General features: G+C 50.7%; 1 protein-coding gene across 5 annotated transcripts in view; it reads left to right on the plus strand.

Moving 5' to 3' along the window:
* Positions 1-15307, plus strand: part of pcdh7b (protocadherin 7b) — a 103136-nt gene that overhangs the window by 40269 nt on the left and 47560 nt on the right. For 2 of the 5 annotated variants that reach the window (XM_076028386.1, XM_076028383.1), the window contains exon 2: positions 8767-8986. The exons of 2 other annotated variants lie outside the window; for them this stretch is intronic. In XM_076028386.1, the coding sequence (XP_075884501.1) occupies positions 8767-8986 (220 nt within the window). The remainder of the gene's footprint in view (positions 1-8766; positions 8987-15307) is intronic. One more of the 5 variants, XM_076028384.1, reaches the window with a different exon arrangement.

Below are 15307 nucleotides of genomic sequence, written 5' to 3' on the forward strand. Positions count from 1 at the left end.
GGCTCCTCTCGTCACGGCAGGAAAATAGAGTCAAAGGGAGGGCGAGGACGTGGGAACAGTCACGGGGAGGAGAGACATTGTTTGCAGTGGGAAAAAAAAAAAGAAATCGAGAAAAGTGCCTCGGAGCAGGGTACTATTTTACATGCGGATTAGCACACGTATCGCCGCCATCTGACAGCGATGCGAGGCCGCGATAGGCCGTCTGTCTTTGATGCCTTTTCCCCTTCGCCTATCTTCCGACACACGCTGCTCAAACACAGATAGACCGATCCAGTCCTTCGCAGCCACTGAGACGGGAGAGATCGGTCTGCAGGGTCCGTCTCCTCGAGTGTCGACGCACGTGTCGCTTCGCAAACAGGCGGCTCGTCTGGCTGTGAGCAGCAGATGCAAATTCATCAGACGTAAAAAACAATCGGGATCTTTTGATCTTCCGACGCCACGTCCGGAGTCCCGGGGGAGCCAGGCCGCTTTTGCTCCTCTGCGACTTCTTTCCCTTTCTGACAAAATGAACAAAGTGGACTTAAAAAGAAAAATTAACAAAATAAAAAATAATAATAATAAAAAAAAACACTTTTCTCCCCTCTTTAACTTTATCAGCAATTCTGCAATGTTTTCCACTTTGGCCCCCGTGGTGAAAATAGCACATGGGGATTGTCTGGGGCTGCAGCCAAACACATAAATTTCAATATTAATTTGGTCGGTTGCCTCAGCGGCCTCCCCTGCCTCCTAATCTCCTGCCGCATATCTTCATTATCTGAAAGTGCGCTTTCATCTTAATTCCATTTTCATCCATCAAATGTCAGGGAGGTTTGACCTTGCCTGATCCAGGCAGCGATAGCGAGGTGGGGCCGCGGAGCGGGAGGACGGGAATGACAGAGACAGAGGCAGGGGAGGAGGAGGGGGGGGTCCTGGAAGTTGGGAGATAAGGAAGCGGCGAGTTAGGATGATGAACGAGGACGGACAGATGAGGAACTTGACAGGAAGAAAGGTGGGAACTTGGGGTGGGGGGAGGGGGGGGGTCGTCCCCGCCGCTCAGCTCCTCTTCACCCCTGATGTTTTCCCAGGAGTGCTCTGCGGCTCTGGCTCCCTCCTCTTCCCACGTTTGTCTTCTCTCTTCCTCCCGTCGCTTTATTTATCCGTCATGACGTTCGGGTTTAATCGCTCATTTGTAACAATTACTGCGGCAATCGTCTGAATCCCATGCGCTCGTGTCGGTGGAAGCAGGTGGTAGATGGGACCTGTAAGGGAAGCCCCGCGTGTCAGCTCGCTATAAGGCAATTAAAAAAAAAAAGGATAAAAAATGACGCGCCACCTGGTGGCACCATCAGGACGCTGCGTCGGCATGTTTGCAAAAAAAATAAAAAAGTAAGGAGAGGCTGCGCGATGGTGCTCAAATAGAATAAGGGCCCATTAGCGGCTAAGCTGAATGTGAGCTGCAGCTCTTGGATGGCAGCCCTGATCCCCTAAATGCAGGTTGTCTGTCATCACTGACTCAGCATGCAAAATCAGCCCGCCTTGTCCTTTTCATCCCTGCTCGCGCACTCGATCCTATCTCGCCCCCCCCCCCCGCCCCCACGCCCTGTCTGCCCTGACATTCATTTCCTCAGATCTGCCGCGCAAAAGGTTCGATAGAAAAAAGGTTTGGTCGAACCGCCGCAGCTGCTATCGAAGGCTAGCGCGCCGCGGCCACCGCGCGGCTCGCAGTTTGTGCCGTGTCAGGCTCTGTGCTGACACCCCGGCCCCCCGTCACAACCGGCCAGCGTTAGCATTAGCACCGGAAGAGGTGGGGGGGGCATCACAAGCTGACAGTAGTGGGCCATCGGCCGCCGTGATGGACCGCCACCTAGCCCCTCCCCCCACCTCTTCCTCCCAGGCTACAGATGGGAACCTAAACTGATGGCCGGGTGACAAGTGAAATGACGGGACAATACCAAAGACTTGACACACAGACATGGACGTGACGTCTGAGAGTGACTCGGCTCGACTCCAGTCTAGATGCATTGGCGACACGTTCAATTGTCAGTGTGCAGATAATTTAATTTTCCCTCATTTAAAGGGTTGAGATGTGGTCCAGTTTTACAGGTAGAACATAAGCTAGCCTAGGCAGAACAATGAGACTTGGCGCCTGCCAGCTGTGGTGACACTGGAGAAGACTCGGCTCATTCATAATGGAAGGCTGCAACCTATCTGTCAATACGCGACCGCACGCGTTGCCGTGGAAAATCCGTCGGAAATGTCCCACAGCGTCGATGCGAAATAGTTCCAACTGGATTAGAGCCCCACCTCGCCTCGTGAAACCTGAAAGTTTGAGTCCGTCCTCGCGCAGCGGCTCCCTTTAGCCTCCACCCGGCCTGCCATGACGGGCAGCTCGGCAGAGAGACAGACGGCTGAGCCGCTAACAAAAGGCTCTTATTTGTCAGCTCCAAGCTAATCCACCGCCACTCAACACCAATATACCTCAACCAGCCTGCGCCACCCCACCACCACCACCCTCCCCTCGGAGTGAAACCTTCTCCTTTGTCATTTGGGCAGGTCAGGGGTGAAGCTAAGCCGCTGGAAATGTTCAAACGCGTCTCCCCAGAATAGTATCCCTGGTTACCAGTGGCCTAATCCGCCACTTGAAGAGCAATTAAAAGTTTAGCCCGGACTTTAACAAAGTACCCATATGTGATCTTCTTTTTTTTTTATTCAATCTTTTTCCACTCCTCCTCCACCTCCTCCTCCTCTTCTGCCTCCTCTTCCTGCAGGGTCTGTGTCTCTGGCTACCCACATGGGGTGCATGCTAATAGGAAAGTGCTAGCTGTGGCACTCTTCCAAAGGCATTTCCAAACACACTAGGAGTTAAAAAAAGAAAAAAAAAGAAAAAGAAAAACACGAGCAAAAGAATTGTTGATGAAGGAAGAGAAGAGAAGTCGGGATGGTAGCGTCGCTGACTTTCTTATTTCCTTATCGTCCACGTCCCGTCTTCTTTTTTCTCTCCTTTTGTCTGTTCTCTACACCCTCTGGAATGTTTTCATCTCCCCCATTGCCGACCCCCCCCGCCCCCCCCACTCCCCCAATCCAACACACACACACACACACACACACACACACACACACACTTCAGTTCCTGCTTCCTTTTAGCCGTTCCAAAGGGATCCCCAAGGCATCGGCACTAAGACTAAGAATTTATCTCCCCAGGGTTCCTTTGGAGGACTTTTTGTGCCTGGCAACAACTTTTTTTATTTTTTTCTGAACATCCCCACCATACAATTGTCGGTGGCGTCGGGGAGTTCATGTTTTGACTTTCCTGCTGCCTTTTTGGATTTATAGCCTCGTCTTTTATTTAGTAGAGCTCATGTATTTATAGAGCCGCTGGCCGTGCCGCCGACGGTAGTAAAGGGTCAGTAAAGACTTGGGGGAATGTGGGTGGACAAGTGCAGAAGGACGGTCAAGTGATTGGCGTGCAGTCAGACCATAAAAAGGACCACACAGCACAATGGCAAGCAAAAAAAATAAATAAATAAATAAAACAAGAGAGTTAATAGCATCTTCAGCTCTCAGCAGGACTCACCTTCACATATTGTCTGCAATTGCTGCAAAGGACAAAAGTACATAAATATGCAGTCAGCTGGAAACACCATGATCAAGTCATAGAGACCAATGTTATATTGCAGAGTTAATTATTTGCTTTTCCGCCAAATGCTTCTCTGTGTCTGTATGGTGCGCAACGTCAAGGAAGTAGCAGGTGGACGTCCTTGCAAGTCTGGCTGCCTGAGAGGAAGAGTGAAATAAACAACCCTCCCTTTTTTTCAAACTCAGCCACGTAGAACAACAAGAAGGGGTGGAGGGAAAAAAAACAACAAAAAAAACTATTTTTGCATCTCTGTTATCCCAGAAGATAATGTCTCTTTTATCTCGGCCCCTGTTTTTCTTCCTTTTCTCCTGGAGTCTTGGGTGTTCTTTGGAAACGTTACCCCGGCATCTCCTCCTCCTCTTCCTCCTCCTCCTCCTCCTCATCCCTGAGTGACCCGGGAGGAATGCGAGTGCAGGAGCTGCGCTTCCAGCAGCCGGCCGGTGGAAACGTGAGGAAGTGAAGGAGGAGCGCTGGAGCTTGACAGGTCCAAAGCTATCAGTCTGGCTGGAAGGCGATACCCGAGACGCTACAGGCGGCTGCACTAACAAAGCTGCAAAGTTCTTTAAACTCACTCAGCCCTCGACAACACAACCCTTTCTTCTTTTTTTTTTTTGAAATCCCCCTTTGGTCCTGAGTGCACCGGATGAAGCGTCCCCATTCAGTGGGCCGTCTTGTGTTTTTTGGACGGGTGAGCTGAGCCGGAATCAGGTTGTCGGGCCTCACCCAAACAGAACCTGAAGCCACCCGGGTTGGATTCCGATTGATTTCCAGCGCAGCCTTTCACCTTGAGGACGTTTGTCTCGTGTATTTCTGCAGCGACATCGCATCGCTGATCTTTTTATATATTTAAGTGTTTAGTATTTTCTTCAAAACTTGCAGGGTGAGGCTAGCTGCTCACTCAGGCCGTGCTGAGGTAACGTGAGAAGTTACACTGTGCGTTCCGGCTCTTTGGCAGCTCCCCACGCGGCTCGCAGGTCGCCGTGTGATTGGCCGTCGCAAATGAACCGCGGCTCTTTAATTACAGGCCGGCGCTTTTTGCCAACGCCGGCCGTTCTCGTGTGTCGCTCGCCCTGCGCGGCCCTCAGAGCCCCTTTGTCTCCCCCCCGCCATCTCTTTATCTCTCTTTCCATCTCACTTACTTCTGCCCACCTCGCTGCGTCCCTCCTTCTCTCGCTCCACTGCAATAAGACACTGGTCCGGCAGTTTATGTTCTGCTCCCCTCGCCCCGAGTCCAGCCCAGCCACAATTGCTTCCTGCGGTTCACGGCAGTGGGGCGCTGCCATCCGCCAGAGGTATTTACGGCTGAAATTACACACACTGTGTTTCCCGACCTGCCCGCCGTTCCGCCGTCCTGTTCTCTGTCCGGAGGCTCTGGCAAACACAGGGCCCCGATTGTAAAACCAGGCAAGCGGGGAGGACAGGCCTTTGTGAATGGAGGAAACACGCTTCGTCCTTTGTGGGCCTCGCCGTCAAACAGGCGACATCCCGAGTGTCAAATTGGACGAAGACAATTTTAGTGACAATGCGCGAGGAGACACTCGACAACTCAACCTTTTAACTCTCAGCGTTTATTCAACTGCCGCCATTGATCTGGATAAAAAAACTCCAAGGCTCCGTGCGAAGGCAGCGGCTTTCTCCCATCGAACGGGGCAGCCAGCGGCTCAAGGTTCCGTAAAAGATGAAGTAACAGTAACTGACAGCGGCTCGGTGTTGGGTTTGGGAGCGGGAGAGAGAGGGAGGAAATGAGTCTCAAAGATCATCAAAGATGTCACACATTATTGGCGCGAGTGGCAAAGGCCTGTTTTCATTGGATCCAGCGCCGGTCGACTCAGACAGCCCATGTGTTTCCTCTTTAGCATCCAGGAAACAGGGCCGGGCCACGCTCGGGCCAGCGCTCCCGACAAACCCGCTGCCTTGTTTGCATTGTTCATTTTTCGGGATGACGGCTTTGCTCAATCACCCGTGGCTGTCACAGTTGGCCCTCAATCAAAAGCGCAGCCCAAATACAGGTCCCAACATCTGGTCCAGATAAAGGCGACCAGCGCTAAGCTTGTAATGAAAGCCATCTATTGAAAGCTTGACTGCTCTTTTGGCAGGCGCAGCCCGGGATTCCGCTACTTTATGCAAAGGCTACACGTGTGTCTCTGTGTCTGTGGTTTGTGTGTCGATGTGATGAGCTAACATCCAAATCCAAAGCTTGAAAGGAAGTCCATAAAGACAGCGCAGTAAATGTACGCTTAGATGTACCTAGCTTGAACTTGGTTCTGGAGTAAAACGAGACTGAGTTACTGACATAGCTGCTTGTGAATGGCAGTCATAGATGCAAGCTGACTGCTTGGCACTCGGGTGGACCTTAAGGTTGAGAGGTGGGAGTAGGAAGTGGTAGGTCTGCCAGCGCAGGCAGGCAGACAGGTGGAGAAACATCTTCCTCTCTTGGGCTCTCGTCCCTCAACATTGAAACTCCTACTGGTAGCTGTGGAGACATGCGCACATTTCTTAATTAACCCACCGCTTTGAAAAATGAAAAGCTTGTACTCCCAAGCGAGCGCATCACTTTTTCTGAATAGACATCTTGTCTGCGCCTCACCACACCTCTGAATACAAGAGAAAAAAAAGTAGCCCAAAAACAAATGTCTTTTTACTTGATTCATTTATTTAGGAGACGCAGAATGCAGGGAGTCAAAGGTCACGTGCAGTAGGAGCTTGCAGCAGCAGATTCTAATCCAATGCCTTGGGCGATCCCGGCAAGAACTGCATTTCTGCCAGGTCTGCAAACAAATGAGCTTTTTCCCCCTCTTACCTCCCCCTCCTCTCTTCGGTCTTGTTCACCCTCCAGTGAAAGTAAGGGGAAGTCCAGGTGAATAGAATCTATTTGTTCCTTTTATTTCTGTTTTTTTTTTCCTTCTGTGGCAGCTCCTCCTTCCCTCTCCCTCCTCGCTCTGATCTCGATTCTACCTCCGTGCTCGCACACGCCAGAGTGTCTCTTATTCTTTACTACACACTCGCCTTCCAATTCATTTGGCAACAGAGGTTTAATTTTTGCCATTAGAAAATTGTGTTTCCCAAGGAGTGAAGCGCTCCAGCAAATCTGATCCAGACAAAGTACCTTATTTTGTGCCGTCCACACACCAACTGTGGGATTTGGTAACACACACGCACCCACACACACACACACACACACACACACACACACACACACACACACACACACACACATTACGCCAAGCAAATGTTTCAGAGACCAAATTTAAACAAACAGATCGTCCCTTCCCATGAAAAAATAAATAAATAAATAAATAATATATATATATATATTTTTTTATCTTAAAATCTTTATTCCGCTTGCGGAGAAACACTTTTTCCCTGGCTCTCATATTAATTATGCAACAAATGTTTTACTGAGCAAGTGAAATTTGCATGAATATGCGTGCCGGTTTTATTTGTGGAGTGTTGATTGTAATTACATGAAAACAGAATTTATTGCCAGCATTTCTGCATTAGGAGAGGCAGCCAGAAAGAACCGGGCTGAAATATATTCATCAATACATTGATTATAGTACACAAAGGCGTCTAGTGAAAGGAAGCCCATTTTCCGCCATTCCCCCGAGGGCTGGTGGGGAATTTCAGAACGAGAAATAAATAAATAAATAAAAACAACAAAACAGACAACGCTCCAAAGTGTGGTGCCTGGCTGCGATTCAGAGACAGAAGTGGCAAATACAGTTTTCGCCTCAGGATGACAACATTACAAGGAGCTACATGCTCGCAAGGTGTCCTGCCAACGCCTGCCGGGGATGTGCACTGCAGCTCCGCTCTATACAGCTTGATTAGTTTCATCATTTTCCTGCAAGACACGAGAACATTCTTTTGTGCCGTCATCGTTACAACAGCCCGGCGTGACCCGTCAGATCAAACCACGGTGCACGTTTAAGGCAGATCTTTTTTCCCCAGGTACAGGGTTGTTCAATTTGCTCGTGATGGGTAAAGGAAGAAGGGGAAGAATCGGGGGGGACAGAGAGGGAAGCGCCAGCGAGGTCCAGCGAGGGTTCACAGGGAGACGGAGAGAAACTCAGCCGGCGTTCGTATCTAATTAATGAGCGACGTCGTCCTCTTGTTACGCCATTTGTTCCGTTAATGACCAAGTCGGATCTTTCATCCCTCGCATCATGCTCATTCTTCTCTCTCTCTCTCTCTCTCTCTCTCTCTCTCTCTCTCTCTCTCTCTCTCTCTCTCTCTCTCTCTCTCTCTCGCCACCTACCTCTCCCTAACGCTCCGACGCAGGAATCGAGACATTTTAAACGGGTAGGAAGGGGAATTAGAAAAAAAAAATAAAAAAATGGAGGCCTTGGCTTTAAATGGCGCGCAGCTTAACTCAGGGCGCTGCTCAATAATGGGTCGGAGCTACAAATATTGACAAGCGGGCGCGAGCTTGTGTGTCTGTGCGGTCGGTTTGCACGCGCTCGTCTTTGTGTTTGCGCTGCGGCCCGTCAGAGTCCAGCGCCCCCCCCCCTCCTCCACTCTCCCCCACCACCACCCTTTACCCTCTATGACTTTTGCAGCGGGCACATAAGCACGCATGCGGCCGAGCCGGCGCGCTGCTCCTGCCTTGGTTGCATTTAACACGCAGGTTGAGCCAGCTGCCTTGTCTGCTGGGTCCCCGGGGCTTCAAGGGAGCGAGTGAAAGGGTCCCTTTGTGCCGCCTCCCCCCCGGTGTCCCCACTACAAGGTCTCCCCTTTGAGCATTTTTCAGGGTAAGAGAAAGGCAGGACCTTGTTTGTGGAAAGAAAAGGCCTCTGTTGGCTTTTGTGATTCAGCAGAGGTGATGCGTCGGGAAGATTGAGTTGCCTCCAGTTTGAAGGGTGCAGTCGTGGAAATGAAGACCGCCGCTGATTAGTCCGACTCACTCTTCCTTCACCTTGCCCTCCCCCTCTCCTCCTACTCCTCCTCCCCTCCTCCCGCCTTGTTTTTATTTAACCCTCCTGACCACCCCTACCAACCCCCTCCAAAAAAATGTCCTGATTCCAAAAATCCCAGCGGTGTCCGATCCAAACCCCAGCTGTCCTCAAGCAATTGGAAAGCAACGGTAAAAGTAAGAAAACAAAAAGCAGTCCCTTTGATAGTGACCCCCGGCCGTTTGGTTTCTCTTGTAGCCGTTTCGCCGAGTGACCTTCTCGGTGGTGAGCCAGCCCCAGGACCCTCACCAGCAGGGATCGCTGCAGAGCTGCTACGACAGCGGCCTGGATGAGTCGGAGACGCCCAGCAGCAAGAGTTCTTCGGGCCCCCGGCTGGGCGCGCTACCCCTGCCCGAGGACAGCTACGAGAGGACAACGCCGGATGGCAGTGTCGGTGAGGCAGAGCACATGGAAAATGGTAGGGGCAAACACTGAAAGAGAGATTTAGAAAAACCGCTAAGATACAAGAAAACACACACTCTCATGTCGCCGCAGAGCAGCCACTGCAGCGAGCTACGTACGAACCCCTCCCCCCCCCCCGCCCCCCCCCCCCCCCCCCAACGTAAAAAAAAAAAATATATATATATATATATATATAAACGAGTGATTTTTTTTGGCCTTACTCAAGTTTGACTTTTGAGTTTTGGCAATGTGTTAGTCAGAGCTGTGGTGCGTTAGATTGGACGAGTTGTGGAGATGCCCACGCAGGTTCATTGATTCTGGCTGACGCACATCACGTGAAAAATGAGGCCTCAGAACTTTTTCCACACCGGCAGTTGTTGAATGAGCCAAGGAGGGAATAAACGCTGGCATACGTTTTCTATAATAACTCTTGTGTCTTACCGCACAGCTCGACTGAGCACTGTTCTTCTTCTTCTTCTTTTTTTTTTTTTAAAGATGTCTGTATCTCACCACCACGCTCGCTATCTTTTTGAGTAACAGCAATGGAAGAGTAACACCGGGGGGGATTGGAACCCAACTCCAATTGTTCTGAAGCTATAACGAGTGACGCCGCTCTGATCCGCTGCGCGTTTGGCTCCGGGCCTCGGCGAAGGAGTTCAGCTTTTTTTTTGTACTGCTGGGATGTTGAACCGATGTTCCGTAGGTTGTGCGCCGAGAAGACGGCAGCCTAGGGAGGGTGAGTGGGAGCCGCGGAAAAGAACCGCTGCCGCATGTGAAGGTGGTCCCGAGGTACGGAGCCTCTCACAGCTAGCCAGGGGAAAAAAAAAGAAAAAAAAAAAAAACTTACAGAGACCGAAAATATGCGCGGGTGCGTTTGCGCGAATGGGGCCGTGCAGCAGGAGTCGGGAGGTAATGGTCCCATTCATGGTGTCGGAGTCGACCGTGGCGCTTAACGAGGAGTAGCTGTCTTGGAAAAGTGCTAATCCTGAGCGCAGAGGCTTCCCCGCCGCAGCTTAAGACCAGGATATTCAAATGGCTTAGAGATGCACATCCTGCCTTGCTTTATTTCATTCCATTTTATTTGAACATGGAGCTGCCCTGCAGAGGATCTCCCACTTTGTTCCAAATCACTGCAGTCAAGGGTTTTGGTTTGCATGGCGCAGGACCTTCAGACAGGGAGGGTTTTTTATTACTATTTTTATGTATTTTATGTATTGTTAAAAGATGTGGGTTTGCTATCTCAAGAGAGATCAGTCGAAGAGCTGATGTGCGCGAGCGCGTGCGTGTATATGGACGGCCAATGCAGCGGCGCTAGCAGGAGTCGAGCCAAGCGAAAAGCATGGGGATGGTTTGGCCTTTGGTTTAAAATAATAAAAAGGAAAAAAAAAAAATCTCCAACGATTCTCCAAATGTTACATGTTGGCCAGAGCGTCCACGCAGTTTCTACTTTAAGGCTTCGAGGCGGAGATACGATCTGGATTAGAGGAGGCTGCGCGGTGGCCTTGCTGGCCGAGAGGCTGTAATTGGCCCAAACCCCCCCAAACCCTGCCATCCCATCACACACAAAAAAAAAAAAAAAAAGGTAGGGGGCGGAGGAGAAGCTGCGCGTTTCCTGTTAGCGTCCTTGAGGAAGAGCCGCCACGGCCGCGGCTGCTACTCTGCTCCGGCCGTGTTTGGCCACGACGGCGGGTTGAACGCTGAACACCGTCGCCTTGGAAAAGTAAATGCAATCATGTGAGGTGAGGGCAAATATTGGCAAGGAGCTGCGGCCTCTTGAGGGATGATAACAACAGTCATTAGCACTGCACCCCCCCTGTTAGCCAGAGTACACAGTCTCTCTCTCTCTCTCTCTCTCAAACCTAAATAAGGCAATAAAAAACAACTGAAACGTCTGATCTTCGAAAAACCTCTCAAATATGACTCAAAGGTTTTGACGCTCTCACGAGGTGGTTTTTCAGACGTATCAATACAGATCAATATAGAGGTATATCACAAAAGTGTCATGGAAACACTATTTTCACAAATCTGCGTCAGCGGATGTGACATACGGGGTCACGTGACCAGTTCACTTCAAGTGAAAATGGCCGCGTTATGTTTGGACGGAAGAGGAGACGGAATATTTTTTTTGCAATTAATCAAAGAGAAAAAAACCACAACCATTCTTGACAGCAAACAGTCAAATCTGTCTGTCTGTCTGTCTCTCTGGTTAACTCCGGCACCTCCATCCACAGGTGTGATGACACGCGCCTCCTTGTTTTTTTTTTTTTGTGTGAGCAAATCGTGCAACCAGCTTGAGCAGAAGAGGAGAAGAGAAAGCGCCGTGGTGGAGGATCTCAACCTCCTGGGTCCAGATGGACTCTTTGTCACTTTCAAAAAGCAATTTGATTTTGATGCCTCTTTTCTTTTTTTACCACACTAATGATTCGCCGCGCTTGATTGCCGCCGCTTTGTGGCGCCTCCGAAACGGCGACAAAGGCCAACGTCCTTTCAATTCGTCCTCTTTTTTTTTTTCTTTTTTTCCTCCTCGGTTCCTCCGCTGCCTCTGACTCACTTGTTGTCGCTCGATCGATGTTTTGCACATCGTGCAGCAACAATCGTCCTCCGGTGCAGCTGGCCGCACGCACGCACGCACCCGAGCAAGCGAGCATCGCAGACACACACAATAAAATGCGCACATCACATCACATCACATCATATCACATGACACAGACACACACGTGAAGACGGATCACGCGCACGCAATCTCCTCCTCGCTCCTCATCCATCCTGTACTCCACAATGCACAGATGTAGGGAAGTGCCATGTATCCATGAGTCTGTGTGTGTGTGTGTGTGTGTGTGTGTGTGTGTGTGTGTGTGTGTGTGTGTGTGTGTGTGTGTGTGTGTCAGTGTGTGTCAGTGTGTGTCTGTGTTTTTTCCCCTTCTAACACATCTGCTTTGCCAAGGTCAAGCATGGCATTTTATTGTTTGCTCGTGCAATTGTGGAACCTTTCAGGATGCTCTCTCTCTCTGTCTCTCTCTCCCTCTCTCTCTGTTTCTCTCTCTCTCTCTCTCTCTATCAGGAATGGCCTTATAGAGGCAGTCGTAGCACGAACGTGAACAGGTTAATCAGTTCAGTCCACACGACATGACATCAATTTGTTTTCTCTCTCTCGCTTAAACTCTCGCCGCCGCTCGACGTCTATTCTCACCGGCGCCGAGCTCCGCCTGCATCTCAGCCCGAGTGCATTTCATGAAGTCTTGTTTTTTTTTTTTTTTCCGACGCACAGCTGGGCCTCTTACTTATTCATAAGCTTACCCTGGCGCTCATCAGATATTCATAAACACTGAGTGTTCCGAGTCAAACGGCCGATTAGGCTGTTATGGATGTCAGAGAGCCCTTCCAGATGCGCGGCATTATGGAAGGGTCAGAGGCTCGGCGCTCCATTATCGATCGAAACGCAGCCGCAGGGGGCGGAGGCAATTTTTCAGTTTGGGCCGCGCCAGTTCAGAGCAGTGCACCTGAAAAAACAACAACAAATAAATAAATAACTAAAAGAAAAGCAGGCTTTCTACACTTGGCCCTTTCATGCCGAGTGAGGTGTGCAAAATTGGAATCCCAGGTGCGGCGGCGGCGGCGGCGGCGCTGCGGGCGACGCGCTGTCCGATACGCCGACACGGTTAGCACGGCGAGCTCTGCCCGCCGCCCAGGGTTCCCCTGCCAGGGGTTCATCCCGCCTGATCCATCGAGCGAATCATTATCTCGCCGCATTTCTGGAGAAACAAAGGCTAATGCGTGACTCACTCCCGCCGCCCCTCCTTCGACGCAACCTTGACTTAAAGAACGCTGCGCTGCCCCCAGGCAAAATCCACTGCCAGCGGAAAGACGCAGAGGAAGAAGGGGGATTTTTATTTTTTTAGTTATTTATTCTTTGCATTTTTTGGTTCGTTCTGAAGGAGGTGAAAAAGTTCAATTTTGCTCGCATTCCCGGAGTCGTTTGCGCTTCACATCGATCGCCAACAGACAGGACATGATGCATTGGCTAACTTTTTTTTCCCTTTCCCTCTCTCTCTTTCTTTCTTTCTTTTCTTTCCCTTTTCGCCGCTACATCGCTTAACGCGTCTGGCAGGAGCCGATGCCCGATTTTGTTTATACGCTGGCTGCTGAGATGGATGAATAGTGCAAATTTATTGTAGCCTCTGAGAGAGTAATAGCACGTTCTGGCGGCCGCTAACGGTTAGCATTCCTCCCACGTCCCAGTGCTTTGGCTGCCAGACAACCACCCCTCAGTGCACAGGCGCGCGCGCACGCACACACACACACACACACACACACACACACACACACACACACACACACACACACACACACACACACACACACACACACACACACACACCAGACTCTATCTTCTCTCCTGTCTCTCCTGCTGTGAAATCTCGGGGTCCCACCGCTGGATTACAAACATCATCATTTCACAGCAGCCGGCCGAGCCAACAGACAGGAGAGACGTGTGACACGGCAGCATTATCGGGTGGCTAGTCGGCAAGTTTTCCAGCATATAGACTGGCTGTAAGTGCAGGGGCTTACTTGTACGCACACACACACACACACACACACACACACACACACACGACCCATTCAGCCCAAGGAAAGATTTTCCTCCTGGGTTTTTATTCTGCAGCTCTGCTCAGCGCGCGGCTGGATCCCTTCGCTGTTTCCGACGCCTCTGAATTGCCGCTCAGCCTCAGCGCAGCGAGGACGCGTGCTCACCCGTGCAGACTGTTTGCGCGCGGCTCCGTTCATTAGGCGAGCCGCAATTGTGGGGCCAGATGGCAAAGTGAGTTTGTTTAATTAAAACCATTCATATTTCAAGAGCAGAGCGGCGGCAGCCTGCAGTCTGATTCCCCCTCAACGTCGTGGAGAGATGCGAGTGTGTTTATCTTTTTTTCATGTGTGTGTGTGTGTGTGTGTGTGTGCGTCTCCACCCGGCTGGGAGCTCCATAGTGAAGGTTTGCCCAGCGGAAGGCTCTGATTCTATCAATCAGCACGTATGCATGCTTTTGGCCTCTGAGAGCTCCGCGTCCAAGTGTGAGAAAAAAGAAATCGAAGAACAGCGAAAAGAATTAAAAAGGAAAGAGTACAAAGCACTGACACACACGTGTGTGTGTGTGTTGAGAGCGGGCCTGGCAGTGTGCCTGGATACGTGGCCGCGTCATCCGCCCCGTGTCTCCCAATCATTCCCATCTGTCCCTTTAATCCACGCCCCTGATTCCCCTCCGTGATAAACTCGGGCACGGCGGCGGTGGCGGTCGAGGAGGAGATGGAGGGAGGAGGAGAAGAGGAGAGGAGGAAGGACCAGGAGGAGAAGCAGGGGGAGGAGAGAGCGATGGCGAGGGGAGGTTTAACAAAGATAAAGGAAGAGAGGAGGAGGGTGAGGGGGGGGGGTGATTGATGGCGGCTCAGCCGCAGCAGGCAGGTATTCAAAGTGCAGCCCAAGCATCACAGCTGAAGCCCCGCCCCTTTTCTACGGCCAGACGCAGACAGGAAGTGGGCAGAGCCGAGGAATCTGCAGGGCAGTGTTTGCCGCACTTCACCTGCATCGGAAACAAAACACAAAGGAGGCGTCGGCCATTCGGTGGCCAGCCAGGCGTGAAGTTTCTTATCGCTGGTGCAAATCCAGGGGCAAGGCTGCAAGGCAGCAAGGCAGCACGTCAGAAGCAGGAAGCAACAAGTTCCAGGTTTTACATTTTAAATCATTTCTGCTTAAGAAAAACGGCCGTTTTGTCCCAGAGGCAGCAGGAGTCCGAGGGCTCGCATCAAGATTACAACTGGGTTTTTTTGTCTCTTTGGCCGCTTCAGAAACAAGCCGACTTGGAAGAGTTGGAAGTCAGCAAGTGAGGGAGTGAGAGAGAGAGAGAGAGAGAGAGAGAGAGAGAGAGAGAGAGAGAGAGAGAGAGAGAGAGAGAGAGGGGAAGAAAAGCACTCTGAATGTTTTGGAGGCAAGAGGCGATAAAATGATAAAAGCATCAAACAGACCTTCGTGCTGAAAGCCGCGCTGAAAGCTTTGTCATTCCATACTTCTTTCGTTCTGGAGGGTCGAGGCGAAAAAAAAAAGAAAAATGTAATTGTCGCGTTGCCGAGTCGGGCTAAAGGCCAAACGCCGGCCGTTCCACACAGAGATTGAAGGAGAGGAACCGTTTAACCGCCTCTCCACCGCCGTGCTTGGTTTTCTTGTTTTCTCCTTTTTTTTTTTTTTTTTCATCGGAAGCCGTTTTGGATTCTCACCAAATTGGCAGTTTGTTACATTTGGACTGAAAAAAAACCATCAGTTTCTCTGACAGCTGCTAACGCAGAA

Source organism: Nelusetta ayraudi, unplaced genomic scaffold, assembly GCF_046127955.1.
Source record: "Nelusetta ayraudi isolate G7.1 ecotype Tasmania unplaced genomic scaffold, CSIRO-AGI_Nayr_v1 ptg000022l, whole genome shotgun sequence".
In the NCBI taxonomy this organism is placed as follows: domain Eukaryota; kingdom Metazoa; phylum Chordata; class Actinopteri; order Tetraodontiformes; family Monacanthidae; genus Nelusetta; species Nelusetta ayraudi.